The sequence below is a fragment of the Conger conger genome, chromosome 10 (assembly GCF_963514075.1).
Source record: "Conger conger chromosome 10, fConCon1.1, whole genome shotgun sequence".
NCBI classification, from domain to species: Eukaryota; Metazoa; Chordata; class Actinopteri; order Anguilliformes; family Congridae; genus Conger; species Conger conger.
The window spans coordinates 30,669,558-30,696,259 of record NC_083769.1 but is presented as its reverse complement, the minus strand read 5'-3'; the positions used below and the strand labels follow the sequence as shown (position 1 = coordinate 30,696,259).

At 42.6% G+C, this 26,702-nt stretch overlaps 1 protein-coding gene and 1 long non-coding RNA gene across 5 annotated transcripts; one reads left to right on the top strand and one right to left on the bottom strand.

Moving 5' to 3' along the window:
- On the top strand, positions 1 to 23,171 carry LOC133138614 (transcription initiation factor TFIID subunit 4-like). Of its 3 annotated transcripts, none has more exons than XM_061257525.1 (16): positions 1 to 27; positions 3,048 to 3,983; positions 5,514 to 5,668; positions 6,916 to 7,035; positions 9,106 to 9,228; positions 9,340 to 9,462; positions 9,585 to 9,674; positions 9,833 to 10,069; positions 11,276 to 11,420; positions 11,949 to 12,063; positions 13,085 to 13,254; positions 13,699 to 13,829; positions 19,537 to 19,662; positions 20,371 to 20,427; positions 20,841 to 20,960; positions 21,531 to 23,171. In XM_061257525.1, exons 2-16 carry the CDS (start codon positions 3,101 to 3,103, stop codon positions 21,696 to 21,698), a joined length of 2,763 nt encoding a protein of 920 aa, XP_061113509.1. In that variant the 5' UTR covers positions 1 to 27; positions 3,048 to 3,100; the 3' UTR covers positions 21,699 to 23,171. The 3 variants fall into 3 exon arrangements, with proteins under 3 accessions (XP_061113509.1, XP_061113508.1, XP_061113507.1); XM_061257524.1 differs by lacking the exon at positions 1 to 27 and adding an exon at positions 1,881 to 2,894 and having other exon boundaries at positions 11,279 to 11,420; XM_061257523.1 differs by lacking the exon at positions 1 to 27 and adding an exon at positions 1,881 to 2,894.
- Positions 20,591 to 24,852, bottom strand: LOC133138616 (uncharacterized). Of its 2 annotated transcripts, none has more exons than XR_009709756.1 (4): positions 24,668 to 24,852; positions 23,684 to 23,776; positions 20,789 to 21,023; positions 20,591 to 20,688 (listed from the first exon to the last, which is right to left on the bottom strand). It is a non-coding gene; the product is annotated as an uncharacterized LOC133138616 (long non-coding RNA). The 2 variants fall into 2 exon arrangements; XR_009709755.1 differs by having other exon boundaries at positions 20,789 to 20,998.
- Between the last annotated feature and the right edge of the window lie 1,850 nt (positions 24,853 to 26,702).

Sequence of the window (26,702 nt, the reverse complement as noted above, 5' to 3'; positions counted from 1 at the left end):
CGTCCACTTTCACGTAAAGGACCACGCGTAAGCTTTTCTTACCCTTTCCAGTCAGGTACCTATATCGTATTGTCCTTCAGGGCAAACTATCAATGTATTCAATCAATTGCTTTTATTGCCACACAGCAAGCTGGTGGAATTTGTTCCAGTACAGCTGGAGAGCTCACATTTATGACATGACATTAGATATACACTAGAATCACATGACATATACACAGGCAGACAAAACACTGGCAGACAAAACATTCAAATGCAGACTGCGGCGCACCCAGAACTGCTCCCTCTTTATAATTTATAATTGCATTTATTTCTTTTACAACCGGACATTGTGTAAAACGAAAGGATTTTCTTAGTCTTCACTCATTTTTCCCCCAAATTGGTTTAATTGTGTTCTGTGTCTGGCACACAAATATTAACATAACTTTAATATAGGCTTTTTGGAGATATCCTAAATACATACATGCAAACATACATACATACATACATACAAATAGGGCATCACGTTTGGTGTCTACAGTAGACGACAGTTCCTGTTCACGTGTGAACTGATAGTAAATACAATCAAAGGTAAATACAAACTCAAGTAAATGTTGCACAATTCCTATTTAGTTCTTTATTCATTTTTGTAAACACTTGATGGCAAAATATATCATATTCAGAGTATTGTGATGCAGTTATAATTATTGGACTTATTTGGACATTTACATGTTGTGTATTTCTGTTGTTCTTAATGGTAGTGCATTTCAACTATACAGGCCTGGAAGAGAGAACAAATGTGTCAGCAAATATTTTAGGTATATAGCAGTAGTCAAACAGCTACTGCATGACTGTGTTTTTATTTAATATATCTATGAGCAGTGCTTGAGGGATAGAGTATATGAAGCACTAGAGGTTGGAAACCTGATTGACCAGTAGATTGATGAACAGGAGACATGCGAGTACGTTTGGTTAACAATAACTAGACAGAATCTTAACATGTTTTTCCAATGCATTTTATTTGTCACCCTGAGGAGTTATAAACAATTGTGCGTACTGTAAATGACACGTATAGTGTACAATTAACTGAACATGTTTAAATTATGATTGTTCATTGTGAGTGGCATTCATTCAAACAGGCTACTGCAGATATAGGCATTATTCTTTGACAGATCACTGTAAAATTAGACCAAAGCTCCGAACTGCGATAGTTGTATGTTGTTCGTGATATTGTAAACACAGGGCATAACCTGCAGAAAAATGTAGGTGTGCCAAAAGGGTTTAGAGCTGAATATAAAAAATTAAATAAAAAAAAATATATTGTAATTTTGTGAGCCAATGTAGTGTTAATTCCACAAATAGGAAGTGCAATTCATTCACTAACCACACGCAGAAATTTGTCAGTTGGTTCTAGCTATGACACGAGTGGTTGTACGTGTATTTATCTGCGATGGTAGTCATCTCACCCCAAGAAGGTTTAATCACAAAGATAGTGTTGAGTTATATACTTCCAAACGATGCATGAACGACTTGGATTGTAAATACTACGTGCACGATTTGATACGTGATAGATTTACCCCATATGAGAATCGCAAAAATAAACGCAAGTTACTTGAGCCTGCTAAAATTAGTTTAGGAACAGTGATTTCGGTTATTCTGCAACTAAAATAAGTTAGGAAAGCAGGACAGTTTATTCTGCTCTGTGTATGCCAATTAGTTATACGTTACCAATATAGTTAAAGTTAGAAAGTTAACGTGCAGCTAACGTTAAATCTCAGAAACAAACGGTTTACTAGATTAAACAAACCAGCAAACGTTTATTGGCCCACAAGATCGTAGTCAGCAAGCCTCTCGTAGTCAGTGTTAACAAACAGGTTAAAGACGAGTCACTATCCACGTGCAAGATCGGCACGCAGTCACCTCTGAGTCATACCAGCAAAATCTTAAAACTGGGGACAGTCCCGTTTGCGATGGTTGGTCCTGCATTTTAGATACAAAATATGCAACGTTACAATCAGTTAACTTGTCGTTAGCAAGTTTTGCCGAATTTCCTGTTATGACTGCCAGTTGGTCGAGACTCGTGATCGCTTAGTTCTGGTCATTTCAAAACATGCGATATTAAAAGCAATAACGTTAGCTACCAAGTGTGCTAAACTGGAACGAATCCAACGCGGCGTGTTGCATTACATAGCTAACTAGCTGCTAGACATCCAACGTCGTTACCCTCAACAGTGCGGTATATCGGAACTTGGCAGCATGCAGGTGTGGCGCTCTCGCACTCTTTTCATCAGGTTAGCTTGAACTACAGGGCGAATATTGCGCAGCCATCTTGCAACACAAGTCAAGTGTAAAGGCAAAAGCGACGAACACAATCAATTGGATTTAAACGCATAACCCTCTCAGAACCAGAATTACACACTCGAAATAATTAAATCCAGGCAAACACGGTAGAATATAATACACAAAATTGGAATATCAATGCGATCTGCCGTACGTATTCCCATTGCTGACAGTCTGTCTCCGTGCCTATTCCCTCTGTAATGACAGTAGCGGCCATTTGTCCCGCACTTTAAATCTGCAAATAACCAATCAAAACAGTCCGGAATCACTGTGTTGGTGACGTTCTCCCCTTTTGCGCATGCCCGGTTTCTAATGCGAGCCCCCCTCAGTTCGTAACAGAGTAAAGATGGCGGCAGGCTCTGATCTACTAGATGAGGTTTTCTTTAACACAGAGGTGGACGAGAAAGTAGTTAGCGATCTTGTGGGGTCCCTTGAGTCTGAGCTTACTGGCTCGGGTCACGGGATCTCAGAAGTAAGAGTACAGGCAGTGTCTAACCACATTGTCAACCCTGGGGTAGGAGGTAATTCCAATGTCCAGGAAAGCAAAATGGGACTTGCACAACAGCTTGCTAAAGCAGGTAATGCAATGAAATGTTGTAGCTAAATGCTGTTTTGCTTTTCACGTTTGTCCTTTATAAAAAACTAAGCGTAAACAAAATGCTTTCTCTACAGTGTGTCGTTATACTCCTCAGTGTTTTCCCTCGCATTCTTGTTTGTTTCCGTTCCAACAGGGACTGGAGTGCAGGGGGGTGTTATTAATAATACGAGATCGCAGGGTTCAGCTATGGATCCAGCAACAGGAATCGCATCGCCGGCTGGGTCAGAGACATCAGTGGGGCCCAGCCAAGGCAAGACGGGTGCCGTTAGTGCCATGGTAACTGTTGTGCCTAATCACGACGTGGACAGCGGAAAAGTCGGGACCTCTGTGGTGCAAACTTTGAATGGAAGTAATGTGGTAATAAACTCTCACAATTCAGGAAGTGTCTCCGCATTCGCAGGGACACCACCAAGTACATCTAGTGGTCGCAGCTGCAGTAACACTGTACCCGCTGTCACAGTTGTAAACAACGGACCTGGATCAGTTGTAAAAGAAAACGTAAACGCTCTTTTGCCTCCATCCTCAAGCACTGTCATCCAGACCTCTTTAATGAATGCACAGAACATTACGACAGTGATCTCGTCAACAAATCTGAGCAGTGGACCTACCGTTACACTTGTGAGGCCGCCTATGCAATCACCAGGGCTGGGTGCTACGCAAAATGGGAGTAATAATACAGTTTTAGCATCCACCACCAATGTAGCGAATCTGAGTACTACTGTTGCATCAGGAATACCTTTACAGACTCCACCGGTGTTCAAGTCAGAGTCGCCTAAAACTATCATACAAACCACACCTCAGACTATAGCAACAGGTGTTGTTGCAAATGCAGGCAACGTGAATCTTTGCCAGCCAATGCAAAGCGCTCTGCATTCAGCGACACATGTTTCGACAACAGGAGCAATAGGGAAAAACACAGTTTTGCAGAATTTAACGAGGACTTCAACATCAGCAACAGTCGCTGCCACTCCTGGCGGGATACGAGCCATCGCGCCACAGGTGTTGGCTCCCAGACTCCCTCATACTTCCCAGAGTCAGCCAAACATCCAGAACATTCAGCTTCCTCCAGGTAATTTCCCCACTCCATTGCAGGGAACAGATTTCACGTTTTCTGTAATGTTAGATCATTATTTTATTTTAAGTTGCATACACGCTGTAGTGATGTTAATATCCATAAAATCTGAAAAAGGGGTTTCAATAACGTTAATGCAGGTTTACCATATCATCTAGATAAATTGCAGTGATCTAAATTGCTAAACACCTAGCCCCTGATTACCACCTATCTGATTTACAAAGTTACTTCACGTTAATGCTGATGCGACTCTGTTTCTATTATTTTTCTAATGCTATGCAGTTTTATCGTATCGCCTATGTATAGATAACGTATTCCTTTGATCATTGAAGCATTTTGTGTAAAACAACTCGTTTTCATGAATGAAAGTACAATAGAGAAGGATGTTTATTATTTAAAAAACATTTTTGAACATTTATAATTGCATTGAGTGTAATTATAAAATTGCCGAAGTTGAGAAGATTATGTTGCTTTAAAATATTGTAGTGACGACGTCTCTGGTTTCTTAGCAAGGACTTTGATAGCTTGATTATAAAGGGATGTTGGGGGTTTTGTGGTGGAGGTTGACCAGGAGGTTATACAGCATGATAAATGAGGAAATGTCATGGCATGCATGAATGTGAGTGCTGAGCTGAATGGTAAATCTGTACAACTGTGTTGATTCACCATGACAGTTCTACCTATTTTTCTTGTGTTTTTGTTCCAATTGTACTAAAATAGAATCAAAATTTTTAGTAAATGCTTACTGTAGTTCAAACATTTCCAAATGCATAACACAAATAAATGTTTGTGTAACTAAGTTCTAAGTCTCACATGCAATCTTTTTATCACAATTCTATTGTATGGCTCTTAATATTTGGTCATAAGTCCTCACCTCTCCTAGTACTCTGCGTAACAGAATATCAACACTCTGTTGTAGGAGCAAGGCCGTAGATTTATGTTTGAATAGCTACTAGAAGTCTATATTATTGTGTGTTATTCTCCTAATTTGTGTGGAAGTGAGTTGCTGAAAATGTGTAAACATAATTTATCTACAATACGATATATAAATATACAATGTTACTGTATGTGCACACATCCCTGAGAATGAGGGAAATAAAAAGTGTGCTGGACTATTAAAAAAAACTGGACTGGACTGGACTATGAAATGGAGAGTTCAACTGCCGCAGTTTCACAGAGTATTTTTCACAGGGGCTGACAGGGGGGGGGATGCCCAGGGCATTCAAATTCTCTCTTCAGTAAGACGGTTTGAAGTTGACCTTCCACCACTACTCTACTGCAAATCAGTATTGTCAAACTTATTCTTAGTGTTTTGTGTTTCATTGTGTATTCTAGGTCTTGGATAAAGTACACATTATTCAATTTGTTGGATTAGTGCATCATGCCGTCTTACCTTTCTCCCCTCCCCTTTTGTACTTGTGTGTCGCTTGGATTAAATATTGGGAAGATAAGTATCTGTGGTGGGCCTATCATTAAAGGTTGGGCGCATCCTCTTCTCCTGACCCAGGTCTGTGTACGTCTATGCAGGTATGGTTCTGGTGCGTAGTGACAGTGGCCAGCTGCTCATGATCCACCAGCAGACACTGGCCCAGATGCAAGCGCAGTCACAGTCCCAGGGTTCCATGGCTCCTCGACCAGCCACGCCCACCAGCAGCCCCCCGGTCCAGCTTACCTCAGTCCAGGTAAGCCACGGGCTTGGATAAGGTGCATTTTTTAACCCTCATTCAATCAGTTTCAACACACAATTGCCTTGCCCCAGCTTGAAAGTGTGCATAGATCTGTACCTGTGAGAGGGACTAAATGTTGTTGTTGGGGAAATTTAGTTTCAAATCGAGTTGCATGGAAAGTAATTTTTTGTGTCATTCTGTGAAAAATTGGAGTTTGTGTTGATTTTGGAGCATCATATCTTTGGCAATCAACCAGGGAAAATGTGTACTGTAACACAATTTACTGTCTACAAAGAAAAAAAAAAACCCCAAGATATTTACTAGTATTTCAAGTTTGGATACCATACACCAAGTAATGCAGGAAACCATCAAAGTATGTTTTATTGTGAATTAAGGATTTCTGTGATGCATGCCAAGATGTAGCAGTAACGACTACATTTTAACAAGTAGGCCTTTTATACCTTTTGAAATACATAAAGTCAAAAATTAGAAATTCATTTTGATCAGAAACCTTCCACCTTACCAACTACTTGGTTGAATATGCAACATATGACCTTTTTGGTCATTTTCTGGCCGCACCCAACTTTGGCATTGTATAATTCTTGAATAAATTATCTATTTGACTTTATTTTTTGACTTGGCTATTCTTGACCAAAATATCTACTAGGCTTAGAAGTTTGGAAGTCATACATGAAGCACTGCTGATGTAGTAAGACCTCAAATATGAAACAAAATAGCCAAGCAGCACGATTTAGCATTTTTTAGCAGTACAATGAAAAGTGGAAAAGTAGACAGAAAATTGTATCAGAGTACACATTTTCAGGTTTTCCCCTGTTTTAATGCCAAAGATATGACACTCCAAAATCGAAACAAACCCCAATTTCCACTTGGAAATACTTATCTTGAAAACGACAAATCCAATGAGGCTAATATTTTACACATTCTCTATTGGATATATAAAGAACATTTACACAAAGTTTGAGCAAAATTGGAGTGGTCACCCCCACACCTCTGGTTGCTTGTTTCACAGAATGACCCTTTTTCAGATTCTTATCATTTTTCCTTTTCTTGTTTGAGGAAAAATGTTCTGATGGTCAAGCCAGTATCATATCACTAATACTGGCTTAACCACCTAAAGGCCTGTTTGTTTCTCTCGCTCTCTACTAATTGTTTTGATCAAAAGTCTGTGCACATTAAAACAGAATTGACCATGATCTTTGGACATTTTGAACTAAAAACCTTTTCCATCCATTTCCCTCCAGGCCCCAGGGACACCTATCCTCACCCGTCAGGTGACACCCACGACCATCATCAAGCAGGCCACACCCACCCAAAGCACCGTGCAGACCACCACCACCCTACAAAGGCCCCCTGTTTTGCAGGTGGGCAGGAACATTGACGAGGCCACAGCCCCCCTTACATTTTCCCTTACCCTGGTATCCATCTATTGCAGTCTCATGTTCAGCTGTTTATGATTTAGTCATTGTTCTTCACTGTGAAATTCAGGTATGCGTGTGTCACCATGGCGCCCCTATATATCCATTAACAGTGCCAGTGCATTCACTGAAAGGCTGGATTTATTTTCTAAAGACAGCGAGGTAGCTCTCCAGCCTTTCTGCATGTATTGCACCTACTGGAATTTGCTTTGGCAATTGAATGGTCAGGTTACCTGACTTTTGTTCTTTTGTTTAAGTATTTGTTTGCCATTGAATGTTCTTCTCATACACTTAGTGGGCAGGCAGTATGAATTGCTCTCATTCTTCCAATGAAAAATTGCCTAGGATGTGAAAAGAACTGCCTTTCTGTTGTAAATAAAACTTTGTTATGTCTGAATTTCAAGAAATAAAAGCTATGGGGTGTGCCTGTAGCACATCAGAAGATCATTCAGACAAGTATATTTACGCATAAAACTTAATGCACACTGTTCTCTTGAAGCATGGAATGAAAAAGTGAGAACGGAGATTCAAATCTATCAGTGCATCTTGTCAATCAGTACCTACAGTGCAGTTTGTAAGTATTTAGCCAATGGTAAAATTTCTGTTCTCCAGCACATTGGGTTTTAAATGAAACAATGAATATGAGGTCATAAAGCAGACTGTCACCTTTAATTTGAGGGTATTTACATCCATATTCTGTGATATATGTAGGAATTGCATCCCTTTTTATACAAAGTCCATTCATTTTAGGGGAATAAAAGTAATTGGACAGTTGGCTTCTCAGCTCTTTCAGATTACTTTGGTGTATTCAATCACTTACTTAGTTCAGGTATAATGAAGCTTTCAGTATCTAGCCTTGATTCTCAGGCTTTTGATTGCAGACTTGCAGACTGTTATTGCATTTGTCAGCATGAGGACCAGAGTTGTGCCGATGACAGTCAAGGAAGCCATTATGAGGCTGAGAGAAAAAACGAAACAAAAAAAACAATAGGCCGAACAATAGGCTCACTGACACTAATTGTTTGCAGCATCATTAAGAAGGAAAAAGAGGGTGTTTTGGTTCTTGGGCAATTCCTTTTAGCCTCCATCATTGTGATACAAGTCAATGATGGTCTCTTATGTCCACAAGATGTTTTTGTCATAACCTTGCTGGTACTTTTAGCTACAGTACTTCTTAACAAACTATAAACTACTACCATCCTGTTTTGCAGCTAACTAGTGGCTGCATCTTGTAGTGTAGCCTCTGTAGATCTGTTTGCCAAGTCGTCTGCAGACCATACTGATGCATCCACACCTTCATTATGGTGAGAATTCTTAGGTCATCAACTGTAGAAGTCTTCTTGTCCTACAATGCCCTTTTGCAATTACTGAGCTCATCCATGCTCTCTTTCTTCTTAATGATGTTTCAAACTGTTTATTTTGATAAGCCTATTGTTTGGTGTATGTCTCTGACAGTTTTTTTTATTATTATTATTTCTCAGTCTCATAATGGCTTCTCTAACTGTTATTGACACAACTCTGTTCCTCATGTTGACAAACGGCTTTAACACTTCAAAGGCAATCAAAAGCCTAGAATCAAGACTAGAAACTGAAAGCTTTCTTATACCTGCACTAATTGAGTACACATGACTAATCAGAAACGGTTGAGAAGCCAACTGTCCAATTACTTTTGGTCCCCTAAAATGGGGCGGACTATCTGTAAAAAGGCATGCAATTCCTACACAAATCACCCGATATGGATGTAAATGGCCTCAAATTAAAGGTGACAGTCTGCATTTGAACATAATACTCATTATTTCATTTCAAATCTAATTATGGAGTAGAGTCAAAAGAACAGAAATTGTACCACTGCCCAAATTGTACAATACACGCACTGTATTGTATCTCCAGCTATTATGTATTTGTGCTTTAAAGCTGATATGTCAGTCAGTGGAACCATACGGTGGCACCAATGACACCAATGTGTGCTTTGTCTGATTGGCCTTCTCTCTCAATGTGCCACTGCTTTTGCTCTAGAATCCCATCATGCTCGGCGGGTCAGCTGCCGCCACCTCCGTTGGGACGGCCTCTCCAGTGCCGCCGGGTGTGGCTCAGAGGACGGCGACGGGGTCGCCCGGGGCCCCCTCAGCCACGGCAACGGTGAGCAGCAAGGGATCAGCCACTGATTTCCAATGACTTTCCCCAGGTCAAACAGCAGGGAAATCCACACACCGTGTGAGGTAAATGATGGCCTGTGCGTTCTGTGTGCAGGAAACCTTGGAAAATGTGAAGAAGTGCAAGAACTTCCTGTCCACGCTCATCAAGCTGGCCTCCAGTGGGAAGCAGTCATCGGAGACAGCTGCTAACGTGAAGGAGCTGGTGAAAAGCCTTCTGGTGAGATCCTTGTGTCGAGGCTGGATTTTAATTGGCTAACAACTGATTCGCTGATTTAATCACCCATGCATAAGCAAAGGAACTTGCTCTCATCTCTCGCACCTTGTTTTTCCTCTTGTAAGGAAGGGAAGCTGGAAGCTGAAGATTTCACCAGCATGCTCTACAGAGAGCTCAATTCCTCACCTCAGCCATACCTTGTGCCTTTCCTGAAGGTAACCCTCAAGACAAGGCAGATGAAAGCATGCCTCTTTCTCCAGAGCAGTAGTCAGTTAATAGTCTGCAACTACTGAGGTCACTCCATTAACATGTTTCCAATGTCTCTCCTCCTTTCTTCCTCACGTCCATGTGGTGCTCCTTCCCCTCCGCTCAGAGGAGCCTCCCGGCCCTGAGGCAGCTCACCCCGGACTCGTCCGCCTTCATCCAGCAGAGCCAGTTCCCACGGCCCAGCGTGCAGCCTGCCACCACCGCGCTGACCGCCGTGGTCCTGAGTAGCCCCGCGCAGCGAGCCGCTGTCAAGACCTCCGCCAGCGTCACCAGCACCCTCCACCAGCCCGTCATCAGCCTCGCACAGCCCGGGCAGGCCAAAGCCGGCCAGCCAGCCTCACTGGTACATCGACAGCACCTCCTCCCCAATCTACTGACACCCCTCACATGCGTCTCTGACAATGAGCACTTGTTAGGTGATTGACCACTCCCACCCCCCCCCAGACATTGTTGTACTTCATCCATCACTACTCCTCCAGTGTCACCCATGTCTTAATCCTTGACAAATATTTTAATTTCAGAAACATACTTGTCAGTAGAAATGTCTCTGTGAGCAGGGTAAGGGTTTACTGTACTTTGTCTGGTAAAGATGTATCCCTCTAACTAGCCGACTTGAACTCATAAACTTAGCTTTTATATTCATACAACGGCTTTACTGAGTACTCAATTCTGATTGGTGGGGAGGTTTACGTTATTTTTCCATAAATTACATCACTGGTCTGAATTGATAAAACGAATGTGGACACTGATCATTTTCTCTTTTTTTGTAAATTACTAGCAAGCCAACTGTTACTGTATCATAGGCTTCTTGCAACAGTTTTAAGAGATGTGTCCAGCCACAGCCAAACAGACATCCAAACAGAGGCATTTGATTGAGAATGGTTATGTTTGTAGTTTAGCCTCTGTTTTGAATATTATGAAATAGCTAGCTAGCAATCAGTATGGGCGGACACGCTGTGGTACCGTTTTGACCTATAACCCAACTGAATTTCAATATTAACTGGCTAAAATGTTTTGGCGAATCTAGCATAAATCTAGCTTGCATTCTAACTCAGTTGAGAGGGACTAGAAAGGCACTTTCATAAGCGTTAGACTGTAGAGTTAGGGATATTTGCTGGAATACCTAAGTAATGTTTCCATTGTTGTAGAATTGCATATTTGATATATTTTTTTAATTATAATTCTGCTTTTTTTAGGAAAAATAGTTGGGATAATAACATCGGAACTGTGTGTTATACAGTTTCAGTGTCCTTCACGTAGGGAAATTGCTGCATAATGCTCAGCCCCTCGGCCATTATCCGTTATGGATAGAATTCCAGTCATTGATAGTGTTTTGTTAGACTTAGAGTTGACGTTTGTCTAGAATATTACAATTGACTGTTTATTTTCATGTTTTCCACGTTGTTCAAAAATGGGCTGTGGTTTCCACTGTCCAGCCTCCCCTGGCTGGAGTCAGAGCTATGAGCCGATGGCTGAGCTCTAATGAATGTGCAGATCCAGGGTGGCCTTGCATGTATGTGTGAGAAAAGCCTTTCTGAACCTCCACCAGCAGATCCTCCAGCAGTCCCAACAGCAGGGGGCTATGGTGCGCCCACCCCAGGTCACTCTGGCTCAGACACCCATGGTCACCCTGCGCCAGCCCCACAGCAGGCTAATGCTCAGCCAGCAGCAGGTGGTGAAGCAGCTCCAGACAGGTTTGTGCAAGGCTTACGTATGCACGTTTATGTGTGTGACAAAGAATGTGATTTTGTGTGTTTACCATTCATCGCTTATCTTCAGATGTATGGTCTATGCAGATGGATAATTTAGGAAGAAAAGTCCTTTTAGTTCAGCAAATTTTTTTACTTTAGTTGTATAGCTCTATTAAATTCCCTGTAATTAAAAATTATGTGTCTCCAAGTCATTTGACCTTTCCTCCAGTTTTCCACTGAGATTGAGAGAGTGAACAAAACAGAACAGTGGCCACATAATATTGCTTTTGTCTGGAGCTGTTAGCTTCTAGAGACAATAATGTGACCAAGGCTATAACCAATTTCTACTCTCTGGTGACCATGATTTCTTAGTCTTATGACAAGATGGGAAAAGCCACCCCCTTGTGGGCGATAACTGAATATGTGGGATGCCACACATGAAGGAGCTTCAGTTGTGTCACAATTCCAACTTTATTTCCTCATGCCTTTTTCTTTTTCCTCTTCTATCACTTTTTCCTTCCTCTGCCTCAGTCCCACTGGTGAAGCATGGCATGCTGCCAGGAGCCAAAATGGTGCCAGGTGTTCATTCCCAGGCGTATTTTGGCCAGAAGAACAAACTGAAAGAGGCAGCTGGAGGCTCCTTCAGGTCAGCAGACTGAGTCTTGGCTTTTTAGATTTTAGGCTGAACTGAGATGAGCAGAGTGCTATGCATGTGCAATGATTCATTTCAACATATACTGGACATATACTGGACATGCATACCAGTCACCAGACAATGAGAACAATGACATTCAGAAGGAAGATATAAATGCCGCTGTTCTCACTGTCTTTTGTTATCCAGGAGGAAATAAAGTATCGCCACAAAGTTTCACTCCTACTAGTGTGTTAGAGAACCAAACATAATGAAGTTGGTTCAATTATTTATTGGAAAATTGGAGGGCCACAATCTCTGCTTGGCTTTTAAAAAAATTTAATTTAAATCAGAAGGCAATTTAGGCCTTGGAAACAAGGTGTGAGTGTTTATCTAATCAATAACGTAAATGAAGCACTTAAGTTCGGGAATGCATCAGAAACATCAGCTAACACAACAGCCCTCCTGGAGTTTGAGTTCCCTGGCATGTATGGGATACTTTTAGGCTGTTCCTGCATGTTTTGTCCACAAGGGGGTGCCAGAGGGGAACAAAAGGGAAATAAGGGAAAGAAAGCAATGTTACACTTTTGACATAAACCGTTGATGCATAGTGGCAAAACTGAAAGAGGGATTAATTAACCCTTGATTACGGCAAACTGACTGACAAAATTTTGACTGCCGTAATTTGTAACAAGGAGGAAGCTCGACTATCATGTTGAACATAACAGTTTAGACTATGCATCGGCAGTCTAAATGATGTATTTTATCTAACTGTTAAACCCTTATTTTATATTCACCGCAACATTCAAATTCTGTCAGACTGACCTGAGGAACAAAATAGGCTATATTAAAAAAGTAATGAAAATCAGTTCTGTTTCAGTTCAGCAGTATTATTGCAGTAAGTGTTGAGTAGAGCACACTTTACACTTTCCTTGAACAGTCGTCAAAATGGATGAAGCATCAGAGCAGGGCGTTGGGCTTTTAGGAGCTGGGGCTGAAATGGGGACTGACTGTAAAGGTCTGTCCATGTGTCCAGGGACGATGATGACATCAACGATGTGGCCTCCATGGCCGGGGTGAACCTATCGGAGGAGAGCGATCGCATCCTGGCCACAAACTCTGAGCTGGTGGGCACGGTGACGCGGTCCTGCAAGGATGAGGCCTTCCTCTACACCCCGTCTCTGCACAGACGGGTGCTGGACATTGGTGAGCCAGCTGCTCCATCCTTTTTTACCTTCTTCTAATCGTCTTACAAGAAGCAACACAACAGTTGACCAACAGTGACAGGAAATGTATCCTTTGTGCTCCAACGGCACAGTCGAGATGCTGCGTAGAGAAGCCAGGGCGTGATGCTCGCTCCCGAAGAGGTCTACGGCCTAAACAACATATGATAATCATGATTCTTTTTTTACTATAGTGAGAGTGTCACACATCTCTGGCTTCCTTTATGTGACCAACAGTAACAAAGCAAATCTAGCCCCAGTTTTCATGGTTTTCATCTTGGCTCAATCGTATTGTATGTGATTTTTTCATTAGGATTTTAATCAAGTAGTCTAATTTTGCAGTCACAGCCATGTTAAATACATTACTGTCATTTCAGCCTAACCTGAGGGTAGTAATGTAAGGCACTGCCCTCTTCCCTCTCCACAGGTAAAAAGTATGGAATCACAGAGCTGGGCCCAGACGTGATCAACTTTGTCTCTCATGCCACACAGCAGAGGCTGCAGAATCTTCTAGAGAAGGTGTCAGAGGTCGCCCAGCAAAAGAATTGTTCCTTTAAGGTAAACCGAATGCTTGTGTTCATGTTATTTACTATGTAGGAGAAAAATATAATTTTTCACCATGTGGGATTAAGGAGCTAAATTTTGGATGTATTTTTTGATGGATACATCTGAACTCTTAATTTGACAAAAGCCTGACTTCTTAATCCCACTTTGTGAAATAGTTTAGGCCAAAGGTGTGTGTGCACCATATTTCTGGTTTAAAGATTGAAGGACACACTTTCTATTCCATTCCATCCAAAGAAATCAGACACAAATTCAGAACTCCGCTTCTAACCCCCGGAAACTGTTCTCCATTTTCTCCTCTCTCCTCAACGCACCGCCTCCTCCACCTCAGTCCTCCTTCGGTGCTGATGACTTTGCTGACTTTTTCGATGAGAAGGTCACAGTCATCCGCAGATCCTTTACAACCACCGCCCCCCTTACTGTGCCCTCCCCCCCCCCTCTAGGCCAATCCCTTCCTTTCCCACTTTCTCCCCCCTTACAGACTGATGTTTCTCAACTCCTGCTCTCCCACCGCCCTACAACCTGTGCCCTTGACCCTATCCCCTCTTCTCTTCTCCAGACTATCACACCAGACATTCTCCCATTTGTCACCTCCCTTGTCAACTCCTCCCTGTCTTCCGGCTGTTTTCCAGCATCCTTCAAGAGGGCCCACATCACTCCATTCCTGGATCCCTCCATCATCCTGAACTACCGCCTGGTATCTCTTCTTCCTTTTCTTTCTAAAACCATAGAACGAGCTGCTTCTACTCAACTTTCTTCTTTCTTTTCTAACAACAACCTGCTAGACCCCCATCAGTCTGGCTTCAGATAGGGCCACTCGACAGAGACCGCGCTCCTCTCCGTCAGTGTCGCTCCATGCCGCACGAGCAGCCTCCCTCTCCTCTGTCCTCATTCTTCTAGATCTCTCTGCTGCCTTCGACACTGTGGATCACTCCGTCCTCCTGTCCACCCTGTTAGCAACGGGCATCTGTGGCACAGCCCTGGACTGGATTGAGTCCTACCTCTTTGGTCGCTCCTTCCAGGTTGCCTGGGCTGGTACGGTATCGACACCTCGGCCCCTTGCCACAGGAGTTCCCCAGGGCTCAGTCCTAGGCCCGCTTCTTTTTTCTCTTTACACTCGTTCCCTTGGCCCTGTGATCACTGCACATGGGCTATCCTACCACTGCTATGCGGATGATACCCAACTCTTCATCTCGTTCCCACCATCTGATACACAGGTTTCTGCCCGTATCTCTGGTGACATCCAGAGCTGGATGGATAACCACTATCTAAAGCTCAACCCAGGCAAGACTGAAATGATATTCATCCCTGCTAATACCTCTCCCCACCTGGATCTCTCCATTTCCCTCGGGGATACCACACTCACGCCATCACCCAGTGCAAGGAACCTCGGCGTGGTGATGGACAGTAGACTGTCCCTTTCCGAGAACATTGCGGCGGTGACCCGGTCATGCAGGTTCTTCCTATACAACATCCGGAGAATCCGGCCCTCTCTCACCCCCTACTCGACCCAGCTCCTGGTCCAAGCGATGGTTCTGTCCCGCCTGGACTACTGCAATTCCCTCTTGGCTGGCCTCCCAGCGTCTGCCATCAGACCCTCCAACTTATCCAGAATGCAGCAGCTCGTCTGGTCTTCAACCTTCCCAAATACTCACACGTCACCCCCCTGCTTACTTCCCTCCACTGGCTGCCTGTCATGGCTCGCATCAAATTCAAAACATTGGTGCTAGCCTTCCAAGCAGTTAAGGGGTCTTCCCCTGCTTGCCTACAAAAAATCATCAGACCCTACACCCCTGCTAGACCTCTTCGTTCAGCCTCCACAGGCCGCTTGGCACCTCCCCCTCTCCGACCCTCCACCTCACGCTCACGACTACTGTCTGTTCTGGCTCCACGGTGGTGGAACGAACTCCCCGTTGAGGTCAGAACTGTACAATCTCTCCCCACCTTCAAGCGCAAACTGAAGACGCACCTCTTCAAGCAGCACCTCTCCCCATCCCTCCCTACCTCCCTGTCATCCTTAATTGTTGTCTTTGTGATTTATGTAGTGTTTCGGTATTTTAGTTGGCTAGGTAAGCAGTATTTGGATAGTTAAGTTTGGTCACTTTTGCTTTGTTGTTTTTTTTTTGTTATCTTTGTTGTACGGGTAGCAATTGAAATTGTACTTCCCTCTAGGGTCTTTCAGTGCACTGGTTATGGGTATGCACTTTGTTGTACGTCGCTCTGGATAAGAGTGTCTGCCAAATGCCAATAATGTAATGTAATGTAATGAAATCTAAAGATGTATGCTGTATGAGAATGGGCTACATCTTTAGTTTTCAAATATATCGATAGTATTTCATTGACATTTTTTTGACACCGAAGAAACAATCTATAATCTAACTGTATCAGCTTGCTAAAAATCCTCTGACGGTAGCATTGAGGGGGTATTTCACGAAGTGGGATTAAGGAGTTAGATAGATGAGTGCACTGAATAAAACCCTGAACTCTCCAAAATCAGGAACATGGAAGTAAAAAGAGATACGCTTTTATAGTACACAACTAACATGAAGGACCAGAAAAGGAAGTGTTGAATATGTTAGCTAGTTGAACGTAGGCAAGGTAGCTATGGCTAGCCAGAATTAATCAAGGCTTTTCAGGCATCCTGGCACATTAGCGTGTGTTTAGCCCACTACTTATCACAAGAAATCTAACCAGATAAATCGGTAGGACATAACTACCAAGCTCAGTAGGTAGCAAGATTCAAGCTGACCAGAATAACTAACCACCAGAAATGGACAAAATGTACTACCTTACCTTACTAAAATAATGTCCATGTCCACATAATAGTGACAACATCCCCCATGCTTCCAATTTATGCATTTTGTAATCCTGGATCATTTATATCTAACGTTAGCTCTGTACCGTAGCTTGTGTGAAGCACATGGCTCTGTAATGGGAAGAGTTATTTTGTACAGTCTATGGTCTCCACGCACATTAATCTAATGAGTAGCTGAATCCAAGCCATTCTGATTTTGAAGTGTTTCATGTGTAAAATAAATATTGATTTGTCCATGGCGTAGGGGTCAACACCACTAGTAAGACTAATATTTTCTTTGTAACTTCTTTTTTCAGCCCCTGTTAAATTTGCCATATTTATACTTTCAAATGAAGGCGCAGATGTTACAATAGCTAACACTTGGTTTTTGAAGAGTATTATTTATTATTTTAAAATGGAAATGACAGCAAGCGCAGTCTGTAAAGGCAGTTGTGAGACTAACGTCAGCCGGGGTGCTTATCTACAGAGGATATGGCTTCTGGAGAAATCAGACCTGTGGGAGTGTGTGAGGAAAACTGCCTAAAAATTGCACTCCTGTCTGTTCAATAGCATTTTCACACAGCAGGCAAAGGGGTGCCATCATCTTGTTTATGGTGAAGCATCAATGATCAGTGTTTTTGAAACTGTCAGTTGTCATTAGTGGTATCTGAGAAGGAAGATTGCCTGGCTCCTCAAAAACAGTACACGTTGTCTTGGCTGTCTAACTAGAAATTACACATTTCTCACTGCTGCCCAACACTAATAGAAAACACCTCTAGCCTCATTTCATGGTTTTAACAATTTTAGAATCCATGTATTAACCAATTCCTTGTCATTTTTACATTTAAAAGATCACAATCAAATGGGAGCCTTTTTGAAGTGCGAGTAGTTTTTTGTAAACATTGTGGCATCGTTTTGTCAGCATCCCCCAGCTGCGCTTTGTATGTAGTTTAAATTAGCACGGTGCTAAGAGGCTGGATGTGATTTTAATTTAGTCTGTCAGTATTTACTTCCAGACATTTAAAACGGTGCAGCGTGCGAGACAGATGGCAGGCTGTCAAAACTCAGCCTATTTTTAAGAGATGGCTCGAAAGCAAAATTTTAATAACCTTTCTCCCTTTTAAGAATATGACTTCCAGAAGCTTTAAAATGGAGCGGGGATGCTATACCGTTAGCAGAAGACGTGTGCTAAATTCTTGTCATAAGTGCGGCGTGCTGTGCTAGGGTCACGAACACGCCTGTGGAAATGCAGTAATCTGACTGGGAGCCCCAGTATCAAAGACTCTTTTGGGAAAGGAAATTGGAGAGTGTCATACTTGTATTTTCTAGCCTCATTAAATCCTACTTTCCAGGTCACAGGTTATTTACTTGTACTTCCCTCTCAGCTGGAATGGCCCCTGGTGAGGACCACCACAGGTCATACAGGGAAAGCTGTTTGATGAGCTTGGTGCAAGAGCCCTGTGCTGCCCCAAGGCAGAATTCATAGATGTAGTTAGTGCACCTTGTAAGAACATTTCTGTTCACAGCTGACCCAACCACATACACTGCAGCTAGGGCTTTGATGTTGGGCACAGAAAGGGTATGTCCATATCTAGACAGAAGGAGTGTGGGGAGCCCAGCCTATGCCAGTGGGCAGTTCACATAATTTCTTAGCAAGCCAGATCTTGAGATGGTACAGGCTGTGTGTTTTCCATTTTAAATGAACTGTGTAGGTAAACCATATGCACCTGTTACTCTGCACTGAGACTCTTATTCAGCAGATGCTGGGTTCATAGCTGCATTCATTCATTTCGTTCCTTTCACTGAGCTGATTTTTATTTTGGCAAAAGGGATTTTCAGACATTATTGGCCTTAAGAATGGTTGGCTTAGGACTGGTGCACACTGGCACTAAAACCCCTTTTCAAAAACCATTTCAGCTACCTAAAACTCAAATCCACACTGTCAGGGGTTTCTAAAACCGTAACTAATCTGTGCAGACAGGTCAGGGTAGTGAAAACCGCTAGTGTGTGCTTAATGTGGAGTTTCCGCTGTTCTTTTTAAAGCTGATTTATCTCTATAATTTTGTACACGATTTTGGCTGTCTGTAATTATGTCCTTATGGGTGTGTGGGTGTGTTGTGTCAGACTCTGTTTCATGCATAGTGATGTTTTCTGTTTAGCCATTTGAAAAACTTCCCTTTGTTTCAATGATTTCAGACTAAAGGGAAATTACATCTTTCAAAAGCCATCTTAGGGCCCACCACAAGTGAGGCTTGTCTCCAGTTCAGGGGTCCCAAGGCTCATTAAGAAACTTGGAAGGGCTGGATTTTGGATGTGGATAGTACATGAGAACTGAGAACGTGTTTGAAATATTGAAGTGCTTGACTTTCTGATGGTTTATAACTTTCATGAAGCTCCTTTTTCTGATGTCCCATAAAATGACATTTCAAACTGTAGTGAATTTAATAAATATCAGCATTGTGCTTACCAAGGAATGCAGCCTCCCACATAAACTGCCTATTATATAAGGCTATTATAATACTGGTTTTCAGTGAAGAATGGGGGGAGCTACAGTGGTTAGTCCGTCACTTACAAATGAAAGCATTTTACAATTGAACCATCTGCTTCCTGTCAGATGAGACTGAGGCCCTGATTCACTGTGGCCATTAACAATGCAATAGCACTTTTAGCACAGACTAAGGGCTCCCTCCTGGCCTCACTGATGGGTTAGAGGTTGGTGGTGGTTGAGATTCCCCCTTTCACTGTAAAGCGATTTGAAATGGTGAAAGGCCATATAAAAGCTTGTTTGACTCCACTTTTGACACTCAGGACAGCTGCATCAGCCTTAAACACGTCTGTCTGCTGTGCCCTTTTCCCGGGTAATATCGCTGATGGAGCGTCTGGGCGCTCGCCTGCCTCTCTCCGCAGGAGGACAGTCGGTACGAGCAGGTCGACGATGTGCGCTCGCAGCTCAAGTTCTTCGAGCAGCTGGACCAGATGGAGAAGCAGAGGAAAGAGGAGCAGGAGAGGGAGATACTGATGAAAGCGGCGAAGGTAACCCAGCCTAGCCACCTCCACTACAGCTGTGTCTTCTGCGCTGGTCAATAGACAAGTTCAAAGTGGTCTAGCCTCAGATATGTGCCAGAGGATGTTTTTGGTGGTAGAGGCACATGTTCCTTCCAACACGTTTCCAATTTTTAAAAGTTTTTTAATAGCTGTCGAATGTTTCGCTTCATTCTCAGCACCATTAAAAAGAACATGTTTGAAGCGGGTGATAAAACTGTTTCAGTGTCTCATGAATTTCCCAGATAACTCCTTCAGGGAGCCCATAGACACAGCACTCTGATCCGTCAGACCCGATTGCTGTCAGATTCCCCACGCTTACTTCAAGCCTGTGGTTCACAGCGTCAATTCTATTTCTTTCGTAAATTCAATTCACTGCATATTAACTTAATTTCAGATGGCAGGGCCCTATTGAAACATGTCTATAGGTGTGATTGCGCTGACATCTAGTGGAACAGACATGCAATGTCCCACGTCCATTCCCCTACAACATCAACTCTGGCCCCCAAATCCAAATCAAGCCCTGGTTTTCTTTTCATCCAAGCAATTAGTGCTACTGATTGGCCAGATTGACTCCCAGGTAAAGGGAGGGTGGAAAAGCAGCAGTTCTCGGCCCTTAAGGACCGTGAGTTGCTGATCCCCGCCCTACACAGACGTGTTGATGAGGTCACTCTCTCTCTGCTGCCATCTGCCCCACAGTCTCGATCGCGGCAAGAAGACCCAGAGCAACTGCGGCTGAAGCAGAAGGCCAAAGAGGTAGGAGTGCTGCCTGACGGCGACCATCTTGTTTTCACCCGAGATCTTCTCTCTAGCTTTGGAGATGGAAGTTACAGTTTGTGACAGCCTCATGTTTAGGATCAGTAGATATTTGGACAGAAAGTTGAAAGATGCAGAAAGGTGCATTAAATGACGGGCTTATTACCTCAGATGTGTTCCGTCTGATGTCCTGATTACGTTAAAATATATCCCAGCCCTAAATGGTCGAGTTGGCTTGTATCTCTCCATGGGATTGGAGCCCTGCCCACACAAGATCAAGATTTGTCAGTAGTAATAAGTTGCATGGGCAGAATTGAGTCAGAATGATGTGGCATGCGCGTGTCAGGCTGATCAGGCTTACAGAAGCGTAAGGTGCGGCTGACGGCTGTCTAACCCGCTGCTGTGCGCTTCAGATGCAGCAGCAGGAGCTGGCTCAGATGAGACAGCGAGACGCCAATCTCACCGCGCTGGCAGCCATCGGACCCAGGAAGAAGCGCAAATTGGAGTCTCCCGGGAGCGCGGCGGGGGCAGAGGTACAGCAGCCCTCTCCAGCGTCATGGCCACCTCAGAGCTGAGAGGACGCGTCAGCAGCCACACTGAATACAGCAGCGCTTTAAATAAGCCAGGTCCTGCTTCACGTGAGGCCAAAGTTTGTAACATTTTGGCTTGCTCTCCCCCTTCCCTCCACCGCTCCTCTCCTTCCCTCCACCCTCTCTCCCTCCCCTCCTCCCCTCTCTCCCTCCCCTCCTCCCCTCTGTCCCTCCCCTCCTCCCCTCTGTCCCTCCCCTCCACCCCTCTCTCCCTCCCCTCCTCCCCTCTGTCCCTCCCCTCCACCCCTCTCTCCCTCCCCTCCCCCCCTCTGTCCCTCCCCTCCACCCCTCTGTCCCTCCCCTCCACCCCTCTCCCCCTCCCCTCTCCTCCTCCCCTCCCCCCCTCTCTCCCTCCCCTCCACCCCTCTCTCCCTCTCTCCCTCCCCTCCTCCCCTCTCTACCTCCCCTCCACCCCTCTCTCCCTCCCCTCCTCCCCTCTCTCCCTCCCCTCCTCCCCTCTCTACCTCCCCTCCACCCCTCTCTCCCTCCCCTCCACCCCTCTCTCGTTCTCAGGGCCCGGGCTCCAACCCGTCAGCCACAGGGGGCTCAGGGTCGGGATCGTCGAGACAGTTCACCCGCCAGCGCATCACCCGCGTCAACCTCAGGGACCTGCTCTTCTGCCTGGAGAACGAGCGGGAGACCAGCCACTCGCACCTGCTCTACCGCGGCTTCCTCAAATAGCGCCCCTGCTGGTGGGCCACCCAGACCTCCAACTGTAGGCTTACTCTTGGCAGAGAACGGAACTTTTATTGTTTTATTTTTACTTTTATTTTTATTATTTTATGTATGTGTAACATGCATATGTGTGTGTGTGTGTATATATATATATATATATATATACATACATAAACATATACATATACATACACAAGATTTTAACATGCAAATGAACAATGTAAAAATGAGTCATAACTTCAGAAATCATGGTTATGTTCCTCGAAGAGCTCAACTGAAAGTAAGACACATTTCTATAAGACATAGCTCTTATTTTTCATTGGTTATTTTAGTACCATTATTATGGTCTGTGGATTGTTTTAACTGGACAGTTTTGAGCTCCATTTAGTGAGTTGCCTTCTTGCCAATATAAGCCATATATGTGTTTGTATCTGACCTTTCAAGGCTAAGCAATTAATCAAGCAGTTGGCTTTTTTAGTCAGACGTAGCAATGGTTCTTGTTCTCCAATTAGTTACTAGTTTTTTTTTTGTTGTTCATAAATCTGTCAAGTTATATTTTTATCGTATTTTCATAAATAAGTTTTAATTATTTATGTCAGTTTAGCTTTCTCTTTTTATTAAGGAGGTTATATATATTTACACACACCAATTATAAATATATGTATTTATATGTAATCTCTTTCGCTACTAGCAGTTTATTGCATGGGTTTGGCCTCCAAAGTCTAATAAATGTTAATTTTTGAATGTTCGATGGAGAAAAAGAAAAGCACCAATATCCCTTTAGACAAAAAAACATTTGATATATTTCTTAATATTTTAAAAACATTATGTCTGCAAACCTACTTTAATTGCACTGTTTTGATTGAAAAAAAAGGAAAGACAATGTCTTTGAGAAAAGATGTGTTTTCAGCTGAAGATTGACGGTAATTTCTGGAAACTAATGTAATGCTGTGTAGCCTGGGCACATACTTGTGGTGACATTGCTGGTAAAGGACTGCATCCAATGACAGATCTGCTCTCATTTAGACAATAAGACAGAGGGAAACCCCCAATTTGTACCTATTTTTTTATTAAATATACTATTGAATTGGTTCTTTATATTTTTTGCAACATTGTATGAAAATTGTCAAAGATAGTACTTTTATGATTTGTACATACTTTCGTTCACCCCTTATAACGGTTTGGTAGTTCTTCACTGAACAGATCTGTTTTACTACTCAATGGAAAGAGCCTCTAGCCTTCTGTTTATCAGTGTTTTACCGCTGTTGGGTAGCTCTTACACACCTTCCCCATTCCTCTTTTACAGAGAAAAACAAAAAGAAGAAAACTAGAGGCCTGTGGATCCTTCTTTTCTTGTAGATTTTGCACAGTCATTTGTTTATATGTAAATATTTTACCTAAGAAAAGTTTTTAATTGCTATTGTTTTATAGAGGATTGAAAGAGAATTAACTCCTTCATTAAAAATGAAGAAAAGAAACCTTTCTAGTCTGTCTGTAATTCACCGTGCACACACACACACACACACACACACAAACACACCAAACAACAAGCAGCTCTCTGTACTCTGATGCATAAAGCCTATGTAAAGTATAAAAGGGCAGAATATGCATCCCCTCTCAAAAGGATGGTTTGGCCCAGGTACTAAGGGGTTCATGAGCCCAAGACAGTGGCAATATGCAGTGTGGAAAGCACAAAGCAATTTGCCCAGACCAAATTGAATTTGTAGCTATTTTTGGGTTATTATTGGGGTAATCCCGTTATACCAAGGTGGAGTGCATATATATATATATTTTTTTTTGCAGGCATTCTTGTACTTTTACCATGAGTTGCATGAGAGATGAGGCATCTTTGGCATATGATGGCACTGACTGTCCATTTCACCATATTATTTTCTTCCATTTGTCCACCAGATGGCAATGTCGTGCTACACCACAGTCCACATTGAGTGCAACTCATCGCACAGTGGCTTTATTCACAAAAGTATACTCACCCAAATCTTGTCATCTGTACACATGGCTTGTGAATCTTGATTTTTGCATTCAATTCAGACAAGTTGACCATCCTTCTGGTGTTGATGCATACACTGATCACAAGCATATTTTGACACAAGTCAAATAAGGTAAATTAGAATAACATTAACACAATTTGCAGAAGCCTTAGTGCTTTCCTGGAGTAATAAAAACATGAAGAACTCTATTTTCTAGTTGTAGGTTCTTGGAAATAGTGCACACAACTGTCTAAATGTAGATCAACCAAACAACTGTACTTAACTCACACCTCCCTTTAAATTTTATGAGGAGAGCCATTTTCCAATTATGTACTCAGCCACGTATTTGCAGCTATTAAATCTACCCCTGAGAGTGCTCTGCTGGTGATAAAAATGAGTACTGTGAATCTCATATTTTGTGTGTTACGGGGGGTTACCAAAAACTTTTTGACTTAATGGAACTTTTGAATTTAATTTTGAATGCGCTTAATTAATATCAATTCTAAGCAATTTAGCAATTCATAGTAAGCCTACGCATATTTAATCTTTTTAACACAACCACAGAAATTATTCATTGAACACAATTATTAATGTATCTTATTAATTTGACAACTGAACACACATAAGCCAGTATAAAATCAGTAAAACTTGGAAAACTTGATAAATTAGTCCATGTATGTATTAATGCATTTACTTATTATTGCCTGCTCATGCAGTATAGTCATGCTTATTGCACACTACTAGTTATATAATAGAAGAGCAGTTATGTGATCAGTTTCACGACAAGAAAAAGCATTCTTTAAACATTTGTGAACATATTATCGATTACAAATACTTCAGATCTTCACAAATTTCCATGGAGACTTCATTCAGCAAAAGTAATATTGTGCGACGGCTGCCATTTTGTGTCCCTGGCAGCCGTCGGATGCTTCCGCTCCAGAGGTGAAACAGATTTTGTTTTGAGAGATACACACTGATGACACTCACCGAGCGCCTCCCTGTCATCTGAAGAGGATTAGGAAGCGATACTCTCATGTCAGATTAGTGCAGGCTCTTCCCAATGGACCGCCATTTCCCCCAGCACCGAGGAGAGGGGAGGACTGCAAGGTGGGCCTGTTCCTGCCGCACCGTCAGGGGAAGCGCTCTCTGCAGTCAGGGGCTTTGATGTTCCCTGAGCCCTGGAGGGGGCTGGGGCCAATTATGTCTCCTGAGCGCCTGCACTAAATGGGAGAGAAGGAGCAGCTGGGCATGGAGACTCACACACCTGCAGTGAGCCGGGGAGAGGGCAGGAGCAGGGGTGCGAGTGCAGCCTCCCAAACTATGACAGGGGCAACTTGCAGGAGGACGTGCTAGTCTCATTGCACCTTGTGTGCTTCTGTATCTGTAAAAGGTGTATGTGACGAATACCAGGATATCTGTGGAGTCTCTTTCCCACCCCAGGCCCAGGGAAAGATAGATACCCTACCCTGCCAGATGTGTACCGCAATGGTCATTTCTCTCAACCCTGGGTGAGCACGTTGCACACCAGTTTAGTTTAATACTAAGCTATGAAATGTATTATATTTTACTAACTGCATGCTGTTCAGTCTTTGACTTGCATTCTTTCTGCTTCTAGTGCGTAAGTAAATAAACTGAATTAGAATATTTTTTTATGAATAATAGTAATTTATTAAATAATTTAGTAATTAGTTATCTTCAATAAGATTAAAATAAATAAGTTATTCAATTAAGTGTTCTGAGGCCAAAAACTGTTGCACATTCGCACATTTATGTTATAAACATCTGCAGCGCATTAACCCTCAAGAGATGTTGAATAGAGGCTATTGTTAAATGAATAGCTCAAACAAGTAGATACACTTTGTTCCAAGTGCATAAAAGCACTTGGAACAAAAAAAACAACAAAAAAAAACATTAAAGATTATACTTATCAAAGATCATACTTATTTATAGTTGTTTATCTGAAGTACAGTAGTTCCGCACCTATAGAACCACATAAAACTGCATTAGAGAGACTGAAGTTAAACTCATATTCAATACAGATATAAATACTATGGTGCTAAGTTTATTTTGTCTATACAGGAATAGAACATCCTAATAGAAGCACCCCAGGGCCAGGAAACAACCTCTGCCTGCAGCCTCTTCCGTTAATTGAACAAATTAGCCATGAACAGCTGCTACCTGTTAAAATGACCTGCTTTCATTTTATAGTCTTGGACAAGGGGTCTGATAGCATCTGTACGCTACAGCTGTCAGGCTTTCTGATTAGCTCCCGATTCCTGCTTTCAATATATCATGACAAACATAATTACCTCGACATCTCTTTTTATGGATTCTACAAATCGCTGGGTGCACCATGCATGCCAAGTGTCCATCAATTACAAGGGCAGTCTGCTCAGAGTTGTCTACCGCTTGTGTGAGTTGACTTTGCTATATTAGCATATAAACTAGTTTACCTTGATTCAGACACAAGCAAACAAAATTGCAATTCAGTTGCTAATAATGGCTAAATACAAGACTGCAATAGGGAGAGTAGGACATTCTAGTAGTGTTACTGCCGTACAGTATTTCTAAAAGGGTAGCGTACATTTGCCTGTGTACAGAGAGATGCTTTAACAACAGTAAAAAACGCACAAAAGAGGCTGATCGGTTTCAGGATTTTTCTGCCAATTACTGCTTTTAATTATTTAGTTGGGTCAGTCATGATCTGACATTTGTATAAGCAGCAGGTACTGTACAGTCGCATGCTGTATGGTAAAGATTTTATAGTGTTCAAGTATGGGAGGGAACTGGCATAGTTTATAGAGCTGTCAGAAAATTACAAGGGCAAGAAAACTAACACAAAGGTACAGTAAGTGGTTGGAACGAAAATCAGAATGCAGACTCCAGGACTGGAGTACCCTTGGTCTAAAGCAAAGAAATTAATTGAACAATGTTCTCTACATTTTCAAAAATAAACTAAACTGGAACAAACTGTTCTTATTTAATGTAAAAATATATTTCAGAAGTGAACAGAAGTTTCAAG

Bases quoted from the DNA above. Each gene is read 5' to 3' on its own strand.
- LOC133138614 (XM_061257523.1), top strand. From the start codon at position 2,663: ATGGCGGCAGGCTCTGATCTACTAGATGAGGTTTTCTTTAACACAGAG. The intron at 3,984-5,513 runs GTAATTTCCCCA...ACGTCTATGCAG, and splicing joins GAACATTCAGCTTCCTCCAG to GTATGGTTCTGGTGCGTAGT. The intron at 9,229-9,339 runs GTGAGCAGCAAG...TTCTGTGTGCAG, and splicing joins CCCCCTCAGCCACGGCAACG to GAAACCTTGGAAAATGTGAA.